This window comes from Anolis carolinensis, unplaced genomic scaffold (genome assembly GCF_035594765.1).
Source record: "Anolis carolinensis isolate JA03-04 unplaced genomic scaffold, rAnoCar3.1.pri scaffold_10, whole genome shotgun sequence".
Taxonomy (NCBI): domain Eukaryota; kingdom Metazoa; phylum Chordata; class Lepidosauria; order Squamata; family Dactyloidae; genus Anolis; species Anolis carolinensis.
Genome location: NW_026943821.1, coordinates 25,026,534 through 25,051,862, shown reverse-complemented (window position 1 = coordinate 25,051,862; position 25,329 = coordinate 25,026,534). Strand labels below are relative to the sequence as shown.

Here is a 25,329-nt window from a genome sequence, read left to right as displayed (position 1 = left end):
AAATTACTTTCCCCTGCACCTTGCTTTATTTAGATTCATTGTTTTTAATTGTGCATGTCTTTCAAGTATGGTCTTCCTCTGCAACAAGATGAAATAAAAAGTAATCTGTTAAAATAACTTCTTGGGGATTGTAGGTTTCGGAAATAGAAGTGAAACATAAGATTGAGGTGAGGTATTGAGACTAAGAGACCAAAGAATGAAACCAGGTGCCCAGAGTTTAATTTCCTACCTCTGCCACAAAGTTGTTACACAATTTAAGATTAGGGTTTTTTTTTCTCACTGCACAGGAGCTGAGAAAACAAACCTATTGTACATGCTGCAAGTAGAAGTGAAAGAAAGTTTGTGCATCACTTCAAGGACAAAAAGTTCAACACAGATAAAAAGAAATGTTATTAAAGTAACTTTCAAAACTACTGGACCAGAAGTGCTGTCTTTTGATAAGGTCCTCATTTTTGTTCTTCTAAGAACACTTGAAAAATGTCCTTTTTCTATTTTGGCAAAGTAGTAAGTAAATCCCCTTAATCTAAGTGAGATCTAAGAGAGGAGAGCTGTAACCTCAGCTGGCACTACTTAGAACAGGCATGTCAAACTCTTTTTCATGGAGGTCTACATCTGCTTCATGGTTGCCTTCAATAGCCATTGAATCCATGGATACAGAAGGCCAAGTATATTATTTTACGTGGTAGTACTCTTTAGTTTAGCTTCCAGTCCCTTCGTCTTTTGTATGCAGAACCCGTCATCTTGAGTAACCAAATGTTTTTAGGCTGACCCTATACAGTAAGCCACTCATTTCTGAATGACCTTTTTATAAGAGACTGCTTGAAGAGAAATTTGTATGAACAGCGGTAGTATAATTTGACTCCTTGTTTTCACACAGGTATACACCTGTAGGCCGCTCCTTTTTCTCTGCTCCTGAAGGTTATGACCATCCTTTGGGAGGTGGCCGGGAAGTATGGTTTGGATTCCATCAGTCTGTTCGGCCTGCAATGTGGAAAATGATGCTAAACATTGATGGTAAGACAACAGTCCTGCGTTCGTGATGTAGGTAATAATTTTGTTGGCATAAATGACAGGGGATGTGTTAGAGTTTGCAGAACTATACCTTCTTAGCAATAGTGTTTGGAAATTAAAATGTTTGGTTTTATAAGTCTCAATTAGAGTACAGGTTAAGTCTGTTGCTTTTGTTTTATGGCTTACACTATTTTGCCTTGAGGTGGGAGACACATGTGACTAAACAAGTCTCTGTCCTTAAAGGACTTGCAGGTTAGTTTATTTGGTGGAGATGAAAGAATATATATTTGCAGCACTTCCAAACTGTGTTACTACATTTCAACTGCAAATCTTGATCACTTACCTCCAAGTTGATCTTTAAACTAACTCTAATTAGCTTTCCCTAAACCAGGAGTGGATGGATTTCACTTGAGTGGCATAAATCCTTTATTGTAATCCCATGGTTTTCTGTTTAAATAAAGCGGGGACTGCATTCTTGCATCTTAAATGTAGTTTGGCAAGAATGGGGAAGAGATGACCATTTTAATGAATGCCTGGTTCTATGTACAGAAAGTTAGCGTAGTGGCAGGTGCATAAGTCAGGTAACACTGAAGCCATTTGGAGTTAATGAGCCAGTGTTTATAGCAGTTTAAGCATTAGATTATAGCTCTGCAGACCAGGGTATGAATCTCTGCTCACTCCTGTAAACCCATTGAGTGCAAATTGTGCTTTCTTCACCTTAGAACGGGGAGAAGAAAACAAAAAACTTAAGAACAAATTCGGTAAAGAAAACTGTATGGTAGATTCATCTTTCCATAGATTGGAAATAGTTATGTTCAAATATAGACCACTGATTTCAGGTTTGATTAGATGATGGAAGGAGGTTTAACAAGTTATTTGAAATGTTTGTGGTTCTATAGAATTAGTTGATTCCCTAAATCCTTGCCTTGCTTTTATCTGTATACTTTGAATAAACCAAAGCTGAAGTGAGTGAAGATGAAGTGAGTGAAGATGCTCATTCACTTTTAGCTTGTTATGCCTATCCAAACATTACTGTGGAGAAATTAAGCCTATGATGTGAGAGAATCGCTTCTCTCTAACTTGTTTCGAGTTCTGAAACGTCTTAAGCGCTGTCCATCCACCGCAGAATACTTACAAAATCTCTTCCAATTGGCTTGGCAAATGCTCACCATGGTGACAAGCTGCCGCAGGTTGGGGCTTTGCCGGGGCCGGGTCTCAACCATTTGTGTCCGTTCAGTTCATTGGCATCTGCAGGCATCGAGCGTGAGCCATGCAAAGTTGGCGGGGAGCTGGTGGTGACGCATATCTGAAGAATGTTTTGTTGTATTTGTATGGGGACATTCTGTTTGGTGCACTCGAGGCCTGGGAACCTCAGAAATACCTCATTAACTGTTTCACAGTCTAGTAATTTTGCTGTATGGAAAGTGCTCCCAATGTGTTGCTTCTCTGCCTTGTGTCCAGTCAGTATAGCAAAGGTGGGAATGTATTCATCATGACTTAAGTTAACCATTTCTAACGCAATAAACTTTCAGATACTCCTGAATGCTGCTTTAGTACATCTCATGCTGAAATTATGTGTTACACAGATTATGTTCCTTTTCAGTTGTAAACTATTGCATAATGGGCGTTCATTCAATAAAATAGATAGCTTGAGAATGAGAAATGTCAGCTGTGTTTTTATTTGTATTATTTAATTATTTTATGTTATTTTTAAAAATGGGAGGAGAAAGGTTGGTTAGTTTATGTTGGCAGGGATGGAGTAAATTATGGAGTGGTTTATTATGTAGTTCTTGATTTAGAGTTTACATTTATTGGGCTGTATTGCTTCTAATTGATTGTGGAATACTACTACTACTACAACTACTACTACTACTAATAATAGATAACTAATGGCAGACCTGCAGAGTTGCTTTGGATTTCTGAATAGTTAAGATGACATGCTAGGCTCAAGCCTAATGTGTGAGTGCAGATGTACAATATATTGTGATATTTGGTTCTTTCTGAAGTCAGTCAGAAGTCATTTGAAAAACACTGAATCTTGTTGGAATTAAAAAGGCATGTTTGATTAAATAAACTTAAATCTTATTTATTATTACTTGAATTGAAACATCCTATTTTACACTCTTCCATGTTTTTAATCATAAGGAAGGCCATGTGTTTTGAACCCGTAGTTTCATAAGAAAGAGTAATTGAAAAAGTGTAATTGAAAATGGAGGGTCAAATTTGATATGAAGTCAAACATGGGATGGAATAGTCCCATGCTTATGGGTTCTTACAATAATTCATCCAGAGAACTGAACTCTTGTAAAAAAAAAAAATTGCCTGCTCTGCTCTTCAGGAAAAAACGACTTTGGAATAATAATCCTTACCTGTCTCTTTAAACATTTTCTCTTTTTAAGTTTCTGCCACTGCCTTCTACAAAGCACAACCTGTCATTCAGTTCATGTGTGAAGTTCTTGACATTCACAACATTGATGAACAACCACGACCTCTGACTGATTCTCACCGGGTAAAATTCACCAAAGAGATAAAGGGTAAGTTGAAAACAGAGCAAATGAACCCTACAGAGCAACCCACAGGGAGATTATGTTGAAAAAGATGTATTTGTCTTTTCTGAAAGTTGGTTAAAATAAATTCTACAGCCAGAGCGCGGATAATTTTTGACTCACCCTCGTAATTTCTTGAATATCAGATAAGACTTAGGTATGGCTGTGTGCATGCACACAGAATAAAATGTGGAGAGGGCTCCTCTGAAATTACAGTGTGGCTCCACTTATGACTTTTTAGACCTTTTCTTTTATGTATGAAATCGTAAGCACCCAATGTATGTGTCACACTTCTTAAAAACTATGCCTTGGTAACAATAAATCTGCTGACACACTTGGACTCTCTTACCGTACCAAACGAGTCATTCAGAGATATCTGTATTTAAATCCACTTTCAGACTTATGAAGTCGCTTATGTGTTTACCACACAAACCTTTGGGGACAGGCATGCTTTGACATTGGCATTCTTTCTTCCCCATTGTTTTCAAATAGGTCTGAAGGTTGAAGTGACTCATTGTGGAACAATGAGACGGAAGTACCGTGTCTGCAATGTTACACGAAGACCTGCCAGTCATCAAACGTAAGCAAACATCTGCGTCTGTAAGCATGTAACATTTGATCATGACTCCGGTTTCCTGCAGAATATCGTACTAGAATGAAGGTAATTCATTCTATCTTTTCGGCTTTTGTGAGAGTGCATTTTCTCTTTTTCAGTTTCCCATTGCAATTAGAAAATGGCCAGACCGTGGAAAGAACGGTGGCACAGTACTTCAGAGAAAAGTATAACCTCCAGCTGAAATACCCTCACCTTCCTTGCCTACAAGTGGGACAGGAGCAGAAACACACCTACCTGCCTCTTGAAGTAATTGCTACCAAACTTTTGAGTGACTCTTGACATCTTTCTTTTATATCATATGTGTCAAACTCAAGGCCCATGGGCAGAATGCACCCCTGCGTGTCATTTTATGTGGCCCTCCAGATGCTGGATAACAAGTCCTGTACTTCATCATTAGACATCATGACTAGAACTGATGGGAGTTGTGATACAGTAACATCTGGAAGTCCACAGTTTGTTCTATTTAGACAGAAGAGGGGGATTTGAATTTAGATAGAAGGCTTGTAGTTGGAATGCTTGTCTTTATTTCAAGTTTTGGGTTTATAATGTGACCGACATGTCCTATTTCTACAGGTTTGCAACATTGTGGCAGGCCAGCGATGTATCAAGAAATTAACAGACAATCAAACATCAACGATGATAAAAGCGACGGCAAGGTCTGCTCCAGATAGACAGGAAGAAATCAGCAGGCTGGTTAGTTCAGTCTTGGATCAGAAGGAACCTTTGTGTGTCCTTAAAGGTTCAATAAGATAAAATTTTCTTTATCCCTGATTATCGCAGATTAATTCAGTTTGAGTAACCCTTATCTGAAATGCTTGGTACCAGAAGTGTTTTGGATTTCTAATTTTTTTAAAAATTCTATGTTTGCATGTACATATATAATGGGATATCTTGCAGATGGGACCCAAGTATAAACAAAAAATTCATTTAGGTTTTGTGTACACCTTCTACACAAAGCCTGAAGGTAATTTTATACAATAAGTTCAACAATTTTGTGCATGAAACGAAGCCTGTGAACAATAAACCATCTGGAAGTAAAGCCACCTATTTCAAAATTTGGAATTTCGGATAAGGAAAGCTCAGTCTGTATTCAAAGTGTAATTCAATATTGAGCAATTATTTCTGACTTTTATATCTGTTATCACCTTCCAGGTGAGAAGTGCAAATTATGACGCTGACCCATTTGTTCAGGAATTTCAGTTTAAAGTTCGTGATGAAATGGCTCATGTGACGGGACGTGTGCTCCCCGCCCCCATGCTGCAATACGGAGGAAGAGTAAGAAACCCTTATTTCCACCTTGATGCAATACTAGATTGGGTTGTTACTTTAGCCTATAATTCTGTCTTAGTTTCATTATTTTGAGTTTACGTATCTGTAGAATGACCCCAATATTCTATTCTCCAGTATTCCATTTCTGTAGTGGTGTTCTCCAGCTCTAGGGATTCCCAAAAGAAATTTATTATCTAGATCTATTTCAGTTTAGCTTCAGACATGGTGAATGGGACAGGGATGGCTTTGTCATTAGGTGGTTGACGTCGGCTGGAAAGTGGATAGGAAAGATTTCTCCCTGTTAGGTCTACTTGGACCTCTTGGTGACTTTCAGTACCATTGGGTGTCTTGACAATAGTTTCAATCCTTCTTGGAGGAATAACTTCAAAGGATGGTGCTGGAATATTCCTGCTAGATATTCATTTGTGGTGACATCCAGATTTTTGCTTTATCTTTTATACTATTTAGTTTGTATGTGGAACTCTAAAGGGGATTGCTTGAAGGCCTGGTGCCACCAGTATGTTGTGGACACACTGCTATGTTTAAATGACAGTGTTGTCTTCTAATGTTTCTTAACAGTTGTATTAATATGTGCGTGCAAAGCGGATTTGTAATGTAATACTGATAAATTACAGTTGGACCTCCATATTCATGGATTCTGTATCTATGGATTCAGCCATCCACAACTTGAAAACATGTCCCCCCAAACAAAACACCAAAAAATTTATTGATTTTGTAATTTTATATAAGAGATAGCATTATACAACACCATTGCATATAATCCAACTTGAAGCATCCAGGATTTTGGTATCTATGGGAGTCCTGGAACTAAACTTCAGGGGGTGACAAGAGCCCACTGTACTGTTTTATATTGTAACATTTTAATTTATGAGCTGCCTTTCTTCCCTAGGTGAAATAAGTAAATATGACATAAAAATTACAGATAAGTGTAATTTTTTTAGAATCTTGGTACTCACATTACGTCATTTTGTATGTATTTCCTTAGAATCGAACAGTGGCAACACCAAGCCATGGTGTGTGGGATATGCGTGGAAAACAGTTTCATACGGGTGTGGAAATCAAGATGTGGGCCATTGCTTGCTTTGCAACACAGAGGCAGTGTCGTGAAGAAATCTTAAAGTAAGCCATTTATTTGTTTCTCTATTTTTAATTAAATTCTGTGGGTGATTTTGAGCATATTGTTCCTTTCAAGCTGGTGCATCGGGAGCTTTCCATCCAGAATAATCAGGAAATTTCCCTGACGTATCGCTGTGCCCAGGGAGCTCAAACATTGCTATAGGATCCTATACATATCTAATGGCCTTATCTATGGCTGAGGCAGCAGGTACATCTACATTGTAGAATAAGTACAATGTGACACCACTTTAATTGCCATGTCTCACTGCTGTGGAATCCCAGGAGTGGTAGTTTTGTGACATATTTACCCTCCTTTGCCAAAGAGTGTGTTGTTAGCGCCATTATTAACCACAACGAATGTAATAATCTTTCATGGGGACGTGAAACTACAATTTAAGCTGCCATCAAATACTATTTTTAAAAATCTTTGTTTGTACTTAGTGGCAATGCCACTGTATTTTGATGCATGTTCTTACTACCGAGAGAGATTGCCTGGGGAATTACACACGTGATTCATTAGCTTACTGTGTATGACTATGGGAGGATGGTGTGTGTGAATTGATATGTGCTAGTTGTGAGCGTGAGCGTTCATAAAGCTCTCATTTTGTTGCCAGGGGTTTTACAGACCAGCTGCGCAAAATCTCCAAGGATGCAGGAATGCCAATCCAGGGCCAGCCATGCTTCTGTAAATATGCACAAGGTGCTGACAGCGTGGAGCCCATGTTCCGACACCTTAAAAACACATATTCTGGGCTCCAGCTCATCATCGTCATCTTACCCGGGAAGACTCCAGTGTATGGTAAATAATAATTAAACCTGACAGCATGATGAGAAGTTGTAGAATTATTCCTTAAGATAATTTGAAGTCACTCTGCATCAATGCTTGTTTCTCAGCGGAGGTGAAGCGTGTGGGGGACACCCTTTTGGGGATGGCCACGCAGTGCGTTCAAGTCAAGAATGTCATTAAAACATCTCCTCAAACCCTCTCAAACCTGTGCCTAAAGATAAACGTAAAATTGGGAGGAATCAACAACATCCTTGTACCTCATCAACGGTAAGAATCACTTTTTAATCTTAAGGTTGGTAAAAGTTTGCTTTTGTCGTATCTAGCGTCCCTTGAAGCCTTTGCTCTTTTTGAAGTTTTTATTATTTTCAGCTGAAACATGCAACAATAGATTTTGGGCAGCTATTCTGTTATGTTTCATGTGTGGTTAAACCATAGAAACAAACCAGGGATGCTGGCAGGGTCCTGTTATCTAGTTCCCAAATAACTAGCTGTGTAGGACTTTCAAAGCCATGTTGAGTCTTCATGATCTTTTAGGCAACTATGGTGGTGTCTCAATTTGTCATTGTTTCCTTATGAAATGGAGAGCATACCCTCATTTGATTTTTTTTCCCTAAAAGGTGCAGATTCCCATTAACCCTATTGTCATGTTCAATACATTTACTGATCCCCTCTTTTTGAGCTGGAGAGCTTTTTCAGAAGGTCCTTTTTCAAAAAGGTGAATTTTGTAATATGTGGTTTGATTGTAACAGCGAAGATGGTTCATAGACCCTGTGGGTACATGGCAGGAGTGTTTTCTTATCTTCCAGGGCGTGAGGCATAACCCAGGACCTACTGAGCTGTAGACGAATCTTGGGTTTGAGGTTGACTTTTCACTTTTTTTTAAAGACCTTCTGTGTTCCAACAACCAGTGATCTTCTTGGGAGCGGATGTCACTCATCCACCTGCTGGAGATGGAAAGAAGCCCTCTATTGCTGCTGTAAGTTGCATTAAGATACTGGTTTTCCTCTATGGGACAAAGTGAAGCAAGGAAACAAACAGTGATGAGGTCTGGGTTGCTTTTGCCATATTATTCCTTCTTCTTGTTCCTATTCAATTCAGTTCTCCTGTGCTAGGTTTCTTTACTGTATGTATATCATAGTAGCAGATGCCTAAGGCATCAAATCATGTGCCTTTATGTTGTGCAATATCCCCCCTTGTTTTTTCACTAGAGAAAGCATGCTATTAATGTTGTCCTTATGGATCTGTCATCTTGTGTCTCTTGCCTTTAGGTTGTAGGCAGCATGGATGCCCATCCCAGCAGGTACTGTGCCACAGTGAGAGTTCAAAAACCCCGCCAGGAGATCATCCAAGACTTGGCCTCCATGGTTAGAGAACTCCTCATCCAGTTCTACAAGTCGACGCGCTTCAAGCCCACGCGGATTATCTTCTACCGTGACGGAGTGTCAGAAGGACAGTTTCGACAGGTCTTTTATATCATTTATACCCCCATGTTTTGACAGCCCTAAGACAGCCTGCAGAGATGATAATAGAGCAATAGGAACACCAAAGTGTATTAAAACACAAAGCTATCTCGGCTATAGCATTCCAGATGATTGAAAAAATCACATCAATTTTAAAAAATTGAGCACACAAGAATGAGCTGTGAAACTCAAGATAGGCGCTGGGGGCCAGATATTTGACCCAGTACTTGCCACAGATCCCATCAGTCTGGAAATGGGCAACAATCGTAAAGCAGGAGGAACGGGAGAGATTTGATCCAGCATCCACTTCCACTGTTGGTTTGGGGAGATGGGAGTAGTAGCCTGTCAATACTAGACTGCCTCTCTTGAATGACTGAGCAATAGAGTTGTTTTTAATATGTTTATGGCCATGGGGCTAAAAAAAGGCAGTTGTGGGCTATGGGTGTAGCTCCAGTGATCGCAACAAAATCCTGTACCTAGTCCTTGGTTGAAACTGAATGCAAGCAAATAGCATGTTTTCGTGTATTAAATATGTCTTCCAAGTAATTTCGATCTGGCAAGGAAGTCAATGGGATCTAGATATTCCAAATACATCTCTGTGTTGTGAGAATGGGAGTGTGATTTATGCCTCCAGTCTTGCGCTGTTTGAGTCATAAGACAACATTTCTGTTTCACATTCTATAGGTGCTGTATTATGAACTGCTAGCAATCCGAGAGGCCTGTATTAGCCTGGAAAAAGATTATCAGCCTGGCATAACATATATCGTCGTTCAGAAGAGGCATCATACGAGACTGTTCTGTGCTGACAGGACAGAAAGGGTAAGACTATCCCTGTTATACTGTAATTGCTTCCTCAGGGATGGCTAAGTTGTTCTAGAGAACCTAAAGGGACACTTCCAGATCTTCAGGTCTTCCAGGCCAATTTTGGGATCAATCTCTGATTCAAGTTGTCCGTTGTTTTTGTCCTGGAAGATCTGGACATTCCTTCTGGTGGAACTTGACTATAGAGTCGCTCTGGTAGACCTAGAGATGAGAAGTGTTCTCTCAGGTTAAAAAGGGAACATTTTTAATTTGTAGTTTTTCCACTTTCTGCGTCCCTTAAAACCTTGCAAATGTGGAAGGCAACTATTATTTCTTCAATTTTTTCATAAATTGCCAGAGTCACTACGTGTGTGTGTGTGTGTGGCTAATAAATGTGATTTTTGGTCAATTGAAATTATAGTTCAGTGACAACACATAAACTGGTTCTAAATGATGTGTCTAGATTTTATAATATAAAGTATTGCCAAATAGTGAAGTAAATTCACAGAACCACATAAAAGAGAAGTACTTTTCTATCAAAGTAGCATTTGCTTTCAACTTGGCAGCTAACCTTTCCCTTCTTTCTTCCCTTTGTGGAAACACATCACTTTGCAGGTTGGAAGAAGTGGGAACATCCCAGCTGGGACAACTGTGGATACAGACATCACACATCCTTATGAATTTGATTTTTACCTCTGTAGCCATGCAGGAATACAGGTAAGGAAAAAGCAAACATCCTAGTGAGGCCAGTGCTTCCAAATGTAATCACATTAGTATCATATTCTTACATGGTAATGGCTTCTTTAGTTATGGAAGGATAAGCATAGATGAAGTTTATTAATGCCCTTTGAAGGGTAACCCTTAATGTTTATTAATGCTCTTAACGTGCTTTTATGGTAAGACTTAATAGGAAGTGAGTCATAAGATAAGCTGTGATGCTTTCTTGGGGGTGCACAGTGGATGGCGTTCAAAGTTCCCTTTTAGGTTCTGATGCGTAACAGTGAATCAAGAGTGTGTCATTCTTTTTCTCACCTCCACAAAAACTATATAAGTTTAGAAGTACACTATCAAGTCTCCCGACAAGCAATAAGTATGAGAAATCATTGTCATTTTGAGATAACATAGAAAGTGCATTTGACTCTCTGAATCCGTGTTCCCTTTTCCTTAGGGTACCAGCCGCCCTTCACATTACCATGTATTGTGGGATGATAACTGTTTTACAGCGGACGAACTTCAGCTGCTCACCTACCAGCTCTGCCACACTTATGTACGCTGCACACGCTCTGTATCCATCCCTGCACCAGCTTATTACGCTCATCTGGTGGCATTCAGAGCGAGATACCACCTTGTTGACAAAGAACATGACAGGTGAGAGGAGTGATGACAATCATTGTCTTAATGTGTAGCAAGAGCTTGATTTGAGTCTGGGTTAGTTTTCAGAATTTTTAAGTATGACAAACTAGTACAAAAACACTTTGAGTGTCAACGGAATTGTAAGTCAGTGTGCATGGCTAACCACCTCAGCCTCAACTTATCTTTTCACAGATTTCTGCATATGTGGCTTACATCATAGTCTCTCTCTCAGCCATTTTCCTCCTCCTGAACTCTATGGGAATCAGGGCCAGTTGGCGGCAGAGTGCCGTGATGGTAGTAACAACTGTGGGGAATAAATTTGCTTTGTTTCTCTGTATAGACTTTCCCCTAACACTGGAGATTTAAAAAAACTTGACAGCTATACATATATGTTGTCTGCATAGTATCCCCTGCACCTGCGGGATAGGTGCCTGTGGTTTCACCGACCCACATCTGCCGAAAAGCTGCCCTTTCTAGGAATCAGATCTTTGGGCAATTGTATGGTATGCTTCTGCCAGAAGTTGCCATAGAATGTAGTCTCCAGATCAGCAGAAAACAAGCTTGGTCCCTCCTTAATGGGACATCCTTTCAGATACTTAAACATGGCCATCATTTTCGCTGTCAGCCTTCTTTTCTCCAAGTTACATATTCCACTGGAATATCTTTAAATCCTGTGGTTGCCTCCTGCAGAATTCTGGGGTTTATAGTTTAGGGAGGGGGCTTTTAAACTGCATCCAAAGGAATCCTGGGGCTGACCAAACTACCAGCCCCAGAATTCTGCAGGAAGCAGCCACAGAATTTAAAGTGTAAAATGCGAAGGGTAATATTGTACATTTCTCCCTGCTGAAATTCATTTTGTTAGCAATGACGTTTTAAATGTTGCATCACACTGTTGACTCTTGTTCAGCTATTAGAATTTATAATAAATATTATGACTATCTAATAGGAATTCTCTATTTGCATCTTAGATACCTGAAAGCACAACGAGGGAGAATGTCCCAGCCGTTCTGAATGGCAAGGATATTGCTAATTCTCTTTCTCTTTTTTTTGCTTGCAGTGCTGAAGGAAGCCATGTTTCAGGACAGAGCAATGGGAGAGATCCTCAAGCCCTTGCAAAGGCTGTACAGATTCACCAAGACACCTTACGCACCATGTACTTTGCTTAGTTAAGAAAAAAAAATTATGAGAACAGAGCCTATTCACAAAAAGGAAGAAACGCAGAATTAAAGCCACATACAGTGTATGTTTCCAGGGGGGCGGAGGTCGGTTGAGGGGTGGGTGGGATGCCTCTGCTGGGGCTGAACCTGATCTGTGGGGTGGGAGGGGGGGAGGGAGGCAGGGGGCCAGGCCTTATCCTTGCCTTGACGCAAGGAAGATTGTTTACGTCACCGAGGACACGGCACTATTATGCAATATGAAACCAGCCAACTGCTTTTGAAGCAGCCTTCTGAGGGAAGCGCTGCCGTCATTGTTGTCGTCTTTTCCTTTGAGTGTGTGTTTTATTTCCATTGTAGTCTAAACCCTTTTTTATGCCTTTACCTCAAGTTGCTCAGCAGCACAACTCTTTCTGCAAAAAAGAAGAAGAAATAATAATAATTATGATGGTATTATGAACGTATAGGAACAATCAAAGCGATTGTTGGGTGGGGGGGGGTGGGGATGGGGGTTCACGTTCGGTAGGGAGAATGTGCAAAAAAGTTTTTATCTCTTTGTACCCCTGTGGGTCGCAGGTGGCTGCCCACACTTGACTGTGACCATATCGAGTGTGTATTTGAAGGGACAGCCCTGTTGTCTCTGTCGTGGGAGAAGGTGTGGCGTATTCTGCAAGTCCACCAATCCTAATGTAGTTTAGCCAACTGCTGCCTTCCGTGTCTGTCTTCAAAACTCGGAGTCGCTCAGCTCAAGTTAGTTTCAGTAACAAAAACCAAACTGACTGTGTGCATTTATGCCAGTGGTATCAACACAGCCTGGTAAATCTAATGATGCTGCTGCTTTCTCCTTCTTCAGAGGTTCCAGCTGATTTCCCATCCTCTGTGCCGCACATATATACCTTCTGAGCACATCCGATTCTCCCCTGATTTGCAGGATGGCTTGTAATCACTCCTGTACAGATGAAAAGAGTTGAGATCTCTTTTCTTTTAAAAAAAAATGAATTAGTTGACTTGCTGCCTCTCACTTTAATGTGATTGCATATATCTATATCTATATATACATGTACTTTGAGGTTTAGCTTCCTCTTTTTATATTTATTAGAGTATAATAATAATGCTTTAATTTAAATCAGTGTATGGGCAACATCGGTTTTTATGTTGAGAGATAACAGTTTTGTTTTAAAAGAACTGACAACTTCTTTTGCTATTTTTTAGTGCAATAAGCTGTTGCAAAGGAGGAAAACAAAACGGTCCGTTTTTGCTGCGCACAAGCGGCACTGTTTCACGCCACTATCGGTGGGAGAATGCATTTGAAAGAACATTGTTAGCCTTAATTTTGAAAGGAAAGTCTTCTGGAAGGGAGGGGTCTTTTAAAATAATAATAATAATAATAATAATAATAATAATAATAATAATAATAATAATAATATAGCAAACCCCGTCATGCTGCTAGCGGTCTGCAAGCTTTAATACACAGAAGTTTTTGCTGTGCTGCACCGTGGGGTTTAAGGGCATTTTATTTTCCAGCTTAGAGGACATCCAGGTCTTTAGCTCTGTCCAAATAAAACTGGGCAAAAGTCCGAAAGGCACGAAGTGTTTGAAAAGCAATGTTTTGATTGTATAGACTTTCCTTTTGAAACTGAGTGCTTCGTTTCGTTTTACAAATAATGTCAGACGTAGCTGGGATACATTTACATGAGATCACCAAAAATGTGAATCGGATAAATGGGCCTCGTTTGATTTCATTCCACTTTGGAAGCTGAAGCAAAGTATTTTGCGGGACGATGGAAAGTGAGCCTGTTTGACTCAGCAGCCGGGGGTTGAGGACGTTTTGCACTTTCTAAACATGAACTGCATTTTTGACTGCTTTGTTTGCACTGGTTTTGTAGTTATGTATGCAGCTAGATATACTGCAGATGGTTCATATGGGCATTGTTAGTATCCCGGCCCTACGGAAACAAACCAGCCATTCTCCACATGAAAACCATTTAGCTGGTTGAAGTGTCTCGCTTAGCTCTGCGCTCTCTCCAAAACGACTCACTATTTGTCGGTTGACTGTATTTTGAGCTGAAAAATCTGAGCCCAGTGTGCTCCCAACAGGCATGAGCCTTTCTGATTTTTTCCCCCTCCTATTACTCCCCATATGTACCAGAAAATGAAGTACTGTGTTTTGTATGCTTCCTTGTGCAGGAATATGCTGCTGCTTCATGGTGTCTCAAGGTGCGTTGCTGCACATGGTTCAGCAAAGTTTACTCCCAATTTGAGTGAAATGGTACAATATGCCTTTAAATTTGAGGGGGGGAAGAATCAAAATGCACTTGGATATCATTGTCGTAGGGAATCTGCTTGCGTTTATGGGTTTGGGACAGAGACATTAGGTACTAAGATGAAAAGAAACTGCTAGCATCAAAATATCCCTCAGTGAATTGAACCACAAATAGTTGTCTTCGTGTCTCCAGAAGTGTCTAAGTTTGGGAATATATTATGTACTGTATTTATCTTTGAATTCCTAGCAAAAAGGCAGTAGGGAGTTCAGTCCAAATCACAGCCAATGGATTCAGACTTTGCTTCTGTTGCCTATCATCCTCCTGCCTAAAAAGTCTGCTAAAAAGCCATTGGGGTCAAGTGTTATGGTTCTAATATGGTGAAGTTAGATCAAACTTCCCCAAGTGGTAACATAAAGTTTTCTTCTAGGCGACAGAAGGCTCTAGAGGGATTTGTATCCCTTTCCAATTAATTGAGAAATAAAAATGTAGTGGGGTTGCTCTTCCTGTTTAGCTGTTTACACCAAGATGCACTATAATATTTATTCCCTGGCACTCAAGAAGTCCTGGCATTCTCCACTACATTCAGCACTCTCTTCCCCATAAAGCCAAAGCTCGTTGGCAAAGCATCTCTAAAATATTGGTGCTGATGCAGTTGGTTTTCAAATGGAGAGTAGCTGGTGACTTAAAAACAAACAAAACCCACAAACCGGGAACATGTTTTACTTTTAGGACTGTCTCCATAAAGTGCCGATAAATACTCATAACCACCTTACAGGTGTTGAGGGCCTCACTTCTTACAATACTATAGCTGCTATAATTTATTTAAATGGAGGTGAACAATTACTGCACTAGGGAAGGAGGAGGGCAGGTGAGCAGGAATTCAGGCGAGTTTTTAAGACGTGGTATTCTAGGTTTTGTTTGCTTTCAATTGTGGTTATTAATGGGATGATATAACAATGGGTGCTGTTTTCACCGAGATGATAAAATAGCCGGAGAGTCTTCCTTTAAAAAAAAAAACTTTGTTTTTGAAAGACTAAAGATATATTTAGATGTTTGTGGTGGAGAATAGGGAAGGGGGGAGAATAAATGGCACCTCGTCTGTGATGGCAGTTTCCGGTATATTTTTTTGCGGGATTATATGGACGTTTATTTTTGTACATGCTCTTAGTTTAAAAGAAGAAAAAACAGTTTCCTTGATTTTAATGTGCTTGCATGAATATCACAACCTGTTCAACCTATGTATGTAGTATAGCGGTATAGCTTTAACAATCCTCTCCATCCAGCTTTGCCTTGTTTTTGAGTGTGTATAATCTCTGCCTAAAATGGTGGCACTAAAACTGCTTTCTGTCCAATTTGTCCTGGATTCTGCTTATACTTGCAAGTGCCACTGCCTTTCTTTATGCGCCGGGATACTTTTGAGCTATGCTTGGAGTTGCCTAGAGCCTTGACTTAGGGTGAGTCTGCACTGTAGAATTCATGCAGTTTGACTCCACTTTAGCTGCCATGGCTCAATGCTATGGAAACATGAGAGTTATAGTTTGGTAAGGCACTAGCATTGAGCCATGGCAGTTAACACAGAGTCAGGCTGCATTAGTTCTACAATGTAGATGCGCCCTTAGAGACAATTCATCCCTAAGCTAAAATAACACACTCTGCCATGGACAGAAACTTTCCTTTGTGCCATAAGGCTTGCTGTCTGTCAGGCACAGTCCCAATTCATTTCATCTAGGCATGTGTGAGGGAATGATTTTTGTCTCCCATCATCTTTTGCCTAGCCTGCCAGTAGTAGAAGGGAAACACACAAGGACTTCATTGGCCAAGTTTGTTGCTGATCTAAGTCGCACTCCTGAAGGCATTGGTCATAATGGTTCGTTCGGTTTCACACTCTGGGTGCGTATTTCTGTATAGACACATAGATTTGAATACTTCTGGAGTGCTAGATGTGTCGTGAAAAGCAACAGGTCTGTTTCCGATAGCTTTCTTTCAGGGTGATTCTCAAGGGAGTTTCTTACAAGACTACCTTCTTAAAGGCGGTCTTCTTCACGCTGTCCTTTGACTCTGTGTTGTGCTTACCTGTATGCATTCTTGTGTTTTGGAATGAAGCATTGAATAGACTAATCGTCCTGCTTTTCATTTTCATCATAGCAGCAATCTCGTGCTTTCAAAATTTCAAGTCAGTGTAAATCTGGAAAACAACCTACCAAGTTACCACTTTTAGTTACTTTTACTTTCTGGTTGTGTTCTTAGAAATCTGTATTGAAAGTGGGGCTAGCTATTTGTGTATCTGGGGAAAGGAGCAAGGCATCTTCCTCAACTTTTGCTTCCCATTTTGTTCACTTAACGGCAGTTTGTACCTGCATGTTGATTGCCTTGTTAATGCAATATCAAAAAGATGACTAGCATTTATAAAAATTGCATCCGGAGATCAAAAACTAGAGAGCTTTTTCTGTACTCTTGCCAGCACAGTAATTTTTCAGTAGAGGCAGTTTACATGTCCAGAAGGAAAGTCATCCTGTAATCAAAAGGCAAGAGGCATTTGGCCCATAAATGTGTTTGCATAGTTGGATAATTAACTCTCAAAGCAATGCAGACATACTAATGCTTATTTGTAAATAATATTGTAATTTCACTTGTCTGGTAAAGGCAGGACCCTACATTATGGCTTCCCAACATATTCTCTTTAATCTGATGTTGTTGCTGATAATAACCTTACGGTGATAGAGGCCCAATGCAGAAATAGTAGTTAGCTTAAAAAGCAAATTGGAGCTTCTCTACTGTGGGATGTGACATGTTGACAAAGAATGGTAGTCCTATGAGTCAAAACAGTGTTTTCTTGCTAAATTGTGTTTGTATGACCTCTGTCTGACAAAGTAGTTCTGCCCTCTAAATCTTGAAGAGATTTATTTATGGAAAGTAAGATAGTCCTCAAAGTGCCTTTTTAAGAAGATGGTGCTGTAGATTTTTTTTGTTATTGTTCCCAAAGTTATATATCATTGGTGGAAAACTGAAATATTTAGGGAAAACATGCCAAGTTCATGATAGTATCACTTGTAGTGTTGGGTCACTACATGGTGTCCCTCCCCTAGATCAGGACCAAAATGATTATGGACCATATTATATTTGGGAGAAGGAATGGTACTGATATATGATTAAAATCCACTGTGTGGAACAGAGTGACATTTTAGTGCAAATAGTTCAAGACCAGTTGGTTTAAATATCCTAAAAGGAAAACCACCAGATCTGTCTGATGTTGAAAGCTAAGCAAGATCAGCTCTGGATAAAAACTTGGGTTGGAGACTGCCAACAAATACATGGTGCTGTAGGCTATATTTCAGGGGAAGATACTGGCAAAACACCCTCTGAGTATTCCTTGAGCAACCCTATGAAATTCATGGAGTTGCCATAAGTCGACAGGCAACTTGAGGGCATGCATGCAGTTCCTAGACCACATAAGAACAGGAACTGTTCAGAAGTCAGGAATAGTAGAATTAGGTAAAAGCTGTATAGCTGTAAGTTCTGTGTTGCAAATGGTAAACTTTTGTTATTTAAGGAAAGACATTTCATGTTCTTGTGATGAGATATGGCAGCAGAAATGGCTTTTTGCTGCAGAACAAGCCTGTTGCTCCTGAAATTCACCCTTTCTGTCTTTTTTTTTATGATACCTTTCAGCAATGTAAGCTTTCTATCAGTCAGGAAAAGCTGAATTAACACTACACCTCAATAACAGCTGAATTCTGCAGATATAATAATAATAATAATAATAATCATCATCATCATTGTGACAATTACACTGTAAAACCCATTTGCACGTGCCTGTAAAAGAGAGTGTTCCAAAAATGGTCTTAATTGATATCAGGATATTTTTCAAGAATAGTTAGCCATAGTGGCTGACTGGTCAGATGTTCACAGGGTCTGTTGCCTTGCTTTTTGTTGGTTGGCTTTCTTACAGAAGAGTTTGACCTCTCTGAAGTTGCTGGGCGGTAAACCAGGTTTTATTTGAACTTAACAGGGAAAAGAAAAAAAAATCACTCCAATTTAGTATTGGGTTCCAGAGTCCTGGGAAACAGTGCTATACACTCGCCTTGCTATTTAGATTGATGAAATTGTATTGGTTCGGTGGTGGGTTGCACAGGAGGCCAGTTGCTTGTTTGAGAGATAGTCAAAGATAGTAGGGTAGCAGATTGTGATGCCATCTTTTGACAAAAGTTTAACTTGTGGCCTGCCTATGAGTACTTTGTACCTGGTGTTCACACTATATTTCTGCCTATACTTGGCCATAAGGCTCTTGTCCTACCCTTGGGATCAAACGGTTCTTGCTCAGCTACTCTTTCTAGAAGCGTGGAAGCCTTTGTGAGCCCAAGCACCAGTTTTGGCCCTTTGCCTTAATCAACATCTGCATTGCCTATTGTCCATTTCTGCATATTTTGTATTCTTGAATAAGAATATGTAAACACAATGTATTAACTATTCAGTATGCACTGTGATGTCTGGATTCATAGTAATTCAACACCGTTTCCAGTGTGCATGAATTGCAATAAACATGCTACAGCAATTCCTGTTGTCAAAGTAATGCATTTGTAAAGGCCATTGTCCATAATCTTTCTTCTCAGTGCCCTAGATAAATGGAAAGGATATAATCCCATATATCACTGTTCTGATCTAACCTTGTATAGGCCAGTCCTACTCACCGATGTACTGTTACTTCTTGTCCTGCACTCCTCCAGCTATCCCAGGCTGCTGGGACTAGAATTGCCTTTGTGAGTGTATTGTTGAGGAAAAGAAGGCTCTCTGGGGCCGTCGGATTCAGCAGGTCAGGAGACAGTCTCTATGTGTCTATCATGGAGTAGCTTGCATACTGTGAAATCAAAAGTGTTCCTAAAACTGGTAATTATATTTCTTAATCTGATTCTTAAGCCTAATTTTGGTGGGGAAGGGGTTCAACCTCTCACTCATAATTTGCTGTGGAGCAATGGTTCCCAGATTTTGGTCTTCCAGGTAGTTTAGAGTTCAACTTCCAAAATCCCTACTGTTGACCAATTCAGCTAAGACTTTGGGGTGTTGAGGTCCAAAATACTTGGAGGGCCACCGTTTGAGTATTACTGCTGTAGGGCATTACAGAACTCTTTCCCCATTAAAATGAAACTCAGTTTTCAGTTAGGTAATGTAAACCTTAAATGCATTGCATGGTGCCAATCTTTTCTTAAGCTCTTAAAATGCCTCTAAATATCTAGGCTTGGCCGATGGCTATGCAAAGAGTGCAAATTCCTCTTGAGGATTGTGGGGTTTTCGCCATGTGTTTTGCTTTGTATTTCCGCAGTGCACTTTTTCTTCCTGTCCACGCTCCGCAACATAAAATGTTGAACAGCACTTCTTGTGTAAGCAAGCAACCTAGAAGCAAGTGCCTTTGCTTTATTAAATGCATTGTTCCTAAACCACTACCATGCTTATTGTTTCAGTGTCATTTGCTTTAAGTTTGGGGATAATTTCACATTTTGTGGCATCTACTTATATGGTGTTAAGTATTGTTGTTCATTCTTGTGTCACCTGAGTTCTTCATCTGCTGGGTTTACTTTCTTGTTTGTGTCATCCATTTCGCTGATTTTTTTTCTTTTTTTTTAAACATATCCGTATGTGCTACTTATACGCTTGATTTGGTGTTTGGATCGTTGGGAGAGGAGTTACAAGAATTTGTAAGATAATTGTGCCGTGAATATAGTGGAGGAAGGAAGGTGAGCTTTTGTTGTGAGGCAAATAACTTTGGAGGAAAGATGTGTTGTCAAAGGCTTTCATGCCCAGAATTACAGGGTTGTTGTGTGTTTTCTGGGCTATGTGGCCATGTTGTATTCTCTCCTGACGTTTCGCCCACATCTATGGCAGGCAACCTCTAAGGATGCCTGCCATAGATGTGGGAGAAACGTCAGGAGAGAATATTTCTGGAACATGGCCATACAGCCCGGAAAACACACAACCCTTTGGAGGAAAGACTTGGGAGAACTTCTTTGATGGACCATAGTTTTCTGGATCCCCTAGGTAGCATATCACCGGCCTTTCTGATAGTCGTAATCCGGAAAGTAACATTTCCATCCAAGTTCTGGTGAGAGAAAAGACAGCATGCTCCAATTATTCATTGGCTTTGCTGTGAGTTCAGAGAGAAATTCTGCTGGAAGAGTTCAGATGGATTGTAGATCTGGGCAAAAAATCAGCAGGCTGTGTTAAGATCATGAAGACTTGTGCTGTGGAAGCAGATCATGGTTCATGGAGTCTAGCACTCTGTGTCCCTGCATTACAGGCAAGATGTGAAACTGGACTTCCTCAATATGGATCCAGTGCCTGTGACTCCGGAACTGGAACATCAAAGCACAGAGTGTGCCCAGGTGTTTATGTTAAAAGGAATTATTCCTTTAGACCATTCTTTCCCAAACTATCCCTACATGTGTTGAAGTATAATACGTTTCATTTCCAGCCAACCATCCTATTGATGTGTGCTTGGGGATGCTGCGAGGTGGAGCCCTGCATGATGGACGGACTCTGAGTTGGTGAATTTTGTGAATTTTGCACATTGGATAGAGGTTGTTTTGTGGCCCGTTTTGCCCTCAAATCTGCCTTTCTCTCTCCAGTGGGCTCTTAAAGAAAAATATTCTCTCTATCTTTCAAGATGGCTCTTTGAATTGTTTATGGTGGTGGTGGTGGGACTCGTATATAAAGTGTGTTGAATCCAAAGAACCGCGAAATATTTTCTGTAAACATTTGTGGAAAGGTCTGCCCAAGAGTTCGTGCACAGTTTGTACAAAGCAGAAAAGTATATTGATTTTTGTTCAGTTTCATTGTTCTTGTTATCTGTGGACAGAAGATACCTTCTACATGTGGAAGGGAGCACCTTGGACTCAAATCTGCTACTTTTCTTTCTGTGTGGAAGAGAAATAGCATCAAACCCATCCCCATAAATGTAGGGGTAAAGCATGCTTCCATTCTGTGTTGCTTCTTCCATGCCCCAATGCCAAACACTGCAGAGAAGGGCAAATGAAGACTGGAGTGAGTGGCTGAAACTCTTGACTGAAACTCAGTGAGCAAGGACAGCTGGTGAGGCATTGGGCTTAGATGCAACTAATATTTGCAGGGTTTTCAAACGTGCAACTAACTTTTCTCTAAGTGACTATCCTTGGAACTTTGTGTGCTTTATTGGTAAGATTTAACAGAGTGTGTAAAGCAAAACTAAAAGACTTAGCTTTTGAGTTTCGTTATGAAGGACATGCCAGAATCAATTCCGATCAATGTAGGGCATGAGAAAAGTCCAATTTTTTTTTCTAAATGAAAAAAATTATGGAACACTACGTGTTTTCTAGGGAAATATTCTTTGTACTAAACATCTCTGAATGTCGGCTTAATTAAGCCTGTTCTACTTGGGCTCAGTGTTTGCTTGTTCAGACAATTTTCAGTCTGGTGTGTCGGTTGTGTGAAAGTGCTTAAGTATAAATCTGTTTGTGAAGGCTGAGGCATCATTCACTTGTGGAAGGCAGGTTGTATGTGTGTTAAAACAAGAGCTTGAAAAGGGTGCCTTTTTGAACTCCTATAATTCATCTGGCTAACATCTGGTTGGGATGTTTCTGGCAGATGTAGTCCCAAAAGTCATTTTCTCAAGTTTTGTACTCAAGTTTGGCATTTTCTTAGACTTGAGACTTGTATATATGTACCGTATATACTCATGTATAAATCGACCGGCTAGGCTCTTATCTCAGAGAAGGGAATGGTTCCTTCTTTAACAGGTTTACACAAATTGACCCATGGATAAGTCGATCCAGGTTTTTTGGGTTGATTTTTTGACTAAAATTTCTAGACTTGTACTGGTTTCATTGTAAATCTAACCTTTACAGTATATTCTAGCATCATGTGTATTTGAATCCGATACTTCTGGGTCTTTTTACAAGACCACCATTTATTGGTACCTCCTTTCTACATCCTGGAAAACTTCTCTGGCATCAAGTCCCACCTGTACATCATCTTATGAAAATTTTCTTTCCAATCATTACAATCATTACAAGTAAATTTCATGCTTTTTGTCCGGACCTTCTTTCATGGCTCCTATTGTATTTGTGCACCTATATTTTGTTCCCATTTAACCATGCAATCCCTCACCTGCTCTTCTTCAATTTCATCATTTAACAGCAGGTTTATACATTTTGGCAGTCAAATTGTCATCCTTTGAATGTAATAAGCTTTCGAAATCTGTTTCAACTATTACAAATTCATATAAGTGTTTTTCCATCTTATAACGTTCAGTGATTTGTCTGTGGAGCTAGCCATTGCATGTTAAAAATTTCTAGACTTATACATGAGTATGTAGGGTAACCATTTTGAGTGCTTGCACATTGAAGAAAGAGGTTCCAAGTACGTATTTTGTTTGATAAGCACAGCCACATAGCTTAGCAAATGTCGTGTTTTGCAGGCTTGCTGATCAGTTGCTTGGAGAGATGTAGGATCTCTTCTGCATTTTTATTTCCATGTTTCTTAGCACCAGACCGCTCTGCGTTGGCATGGACACCAATGGGTTTGGCATGAATGGCCCTTGTGAAAGGCAGAGGAAGGTAACTTTTAACTACGTGTATGTAGCTGGTCATATGGGGCTCTTTTGCACGACTGTTAACTGTATGGCTAGGCTCTATGTAGGATAATCACATGTATGGTGCAATTGACTAAAATACAGGTAGGTGTTGATTCACACAGTTGGAAGATTTCCCTTTTGAGATACATGTATACAAGACGAAATGGGCACAGGTGTATTTGTGTGAAAGTGGACAAAGAGGTATATGCAAGGTTTTCTCAAATGGAAGCCATATCCATGAAGGAAATGTCACTGTGTGAAAGAAACTTCCCTTAAAGGGCTTCCTTAATAGGCAGAAGCGGTATTAAGAGTATAGTATTAGCAGGGTATGTGTAGTTAAGGGGACAAACCAAATCACCATCCTAAAGACATTCCACTCATGGTGGGTTCCTCCGGTGCTTAGCTCTGCACCAAGTGGTTGGTTTGCTATAAGTAATATATAGCAAAGTATATTAGAGATGCCCCGTTGCCTTTGCTTGAGGGCTTTGCATTGGTGACACCAGCACTATTCTGTGTGCCATTGCTAGGACATATTTCTTCACAATCCTGCCGTATGCTGGATACATCATCATCTTCACCTGCAAACGTGGTGGTGTTGCCCTTAAGTGAACACCAATAGTCGTGAAACTCCTAAAAGCGTTCTTGTTGTTTTGTAGGGCACTGCCAATTTCGCATTGAACGTGGTTAGATCTCTGGGTGTCCTTTGCCTTCTCTGCTCTTCTAAATAGTGTGCTCATGTTGAGCCAGTGGGATGTATCTGGGATTGTCTTCGTGGTTTTCCTTCCCGCAGGTGGACAGATGGATGGCAAGTGCATTGATGAAAAAGCCTTTACAATTTTTACTTTTTAAACCACCTTGACCGTGTGTGCCTCTTTGTATTGCAAATGTGAGTTGCAACAAATTGGGGAGAGGGTGGGTGGGTTGGTTGGTTTATATATATGATATAAATATATATATATATATATATATATATATATATATATATATATATATAGCAAATCTGTATTTCAGTATGTTTTTAAAAATGTAATCCGATGACCCAGGAATCATGTGTCCCCTCTCCCTCCTTTCCTTGCCCTGCCAAGTAAACTGTCCTTGCCAAAACCTTTTAGCTTTCTTCATGTTTTCTTCCAGTTTGTCGTCATCGTTGTGTTTTCAGTGTCGCCACATATCCATCAGAATCATTAAAGGTTGGTGTTGACTCTTAACACTTTTAGTTGACATAGGGCTTAGGCCTCGTAAGCCTACCTCAAGCCTTGACATCGTGGCATCCGCCTCCTCTCCTACCCAAAACATGAGCACAGGTGGAGGTGGGTCAGTATATTTGTGTTAGGTCTCGGATTAATGCCACAGAAGCAGACACTCTGAAAGAATTTCCAAAAGCCAGACTGCCAAAAACATTGGAATGTAATTTGTGGTCTTGTAGCTTTGGCTTTTTAAACATGTTCCTTTTTTATTTGAGGGAGGGAATGCTGAGATAAAAAAGAGGGCTATTGCAAATGTCGAAACAGTCTTAAACTAGAATAGGACTCAAATCTAACAGCAATCACAATGCATATGTTATAAGCAAAATAACTTTGGCACATGGTTGATAGCATGGGTCTCAGATGGGTCATAGATGATGGAGGTTTTTGGCCCATCTGGATAAGAGCTGGGGATGGGCATGAGATCTGCGTTCCTGGCTTCCTCGCTAGGGAAAGGTAACTTGTGGTACTCTTGCCAAATAGGTTGAGCACCACTGTTTCACAGAGTAGAAAGATGTGTCATGTTCAGTCCAAACGCTTAGTGCCTCTGATGTTTTGTCCCCATCTTTGGATACCCAGCATAGTAATGAAATCGCCCTGAAATAGACATAAAGTCTGGGCAAATTGCTATTTTTAGTTATTGGTACTTCTGGTTTTGTTTTGTTTTGGAAGGGGTGGGGTGAGTCAGCACATTATATTACGACATGTCATATCTGGCCATTTCTGACGTCACACTCTTTAGTTCTCGTTCTGTTGCTCACAAACCTGTCACCGTACTAAATTCAGTCATGGAACTCCTGAGCCAAATTTGTCCCCAAAGTTGTTTGTCTGTGACAGATTCCACTCCTTTTTGTGTTTTGTTTCGGATTTTTTGTTGTTGTTGTTGGTCCATTTGTCTTTACTGGAAGGATTCTATGTTGTGTGTGTGTGTGTGCTTTTTTTTAAAAAAAAAAGTAAAACAATTACTTAGTGTTGCTTTGCTTTGATTTGAAGTGTAACTTTCACTAATAACTGCAATAAATAAGCTTTGCTCCAGAACTCACGCCTGTGTGTCCAGACTTTGCTAATGGTCTGTGTCTCGGGTGGGA

General features: G+C 40.0%; 1 protein-coding gene across 1 annotated transcript in view; it reads left to right on the top strand.

Moving 5' to 3' along the window:
- The window catches only part of LOC100556608 (protein argonaute-3), a 32,504-nt gene extending 7,225 nt beyond the window's left edge, over positions 1 to 25,279 (top strand). The window contains exons 5-19 of the mRNA XM_003227464.4: positions 878 to 1,014; positions 3,411 to 3,545; positions 4,050 to 4,137; positions 4,272 to 4,419; positions 4,747 to 4,866; positions 5,326 to 5,448; positions 6,449 to 6,582; positions 7,194 to 7,378; positions 7,474 to 7,633; positions 8,252 to 8,342; positions 8,635 to 8,829; positions 9,511 to 9,645; positions 10,243 to 10,344; positions 10,796 to 10,995; positions 12,038 to 25,279. Of these exons, the coding sequence (XP_003227512.1) occupies positions 878 to 1,014; positions 3,411 to 3,545; positions 4,050 to 4,137; positions 4,272 to 4,419; positions 4,747 to 4,866; positions 5,326 to 5,448; positions 6,449 to 6,582; positions 7,194 to 7,378; positions 7,474 to 7,633; positions 8,252 to 8,342; positions 8,635 to 8,829; positions 9,511 to 9,645; positions 10,243 to 10,344; positions 10,796 to 10,995; positions 12,038 to 12,146 (2,062 nt within the window). The 3' untranslated portion in view covers positions 12,147 to 25,279. The remainder of the gene's footprint in view (positions 1 to 877; positions 1,015 to 3,410; positions 3,546 to 4,049; positions 4,138 to 4,271; positions 4,420 to 4,746; positions 4,867 to 5,325; positions 5,449 to 6,448; positions 6,583 to 7,193; positions 7,379 to 7,473; positions 7,634 to 8,251; positions 8,343 to 8,634; positions 8,830 to 9,510; positions 9,646 to 10,242; positions 10,345 to 10,795; positions 10,996 to 12,037) is intronic.
- The last annotated feature ends 50 nt before the right edge of the window (positions 25,280 to 25,329 follow it).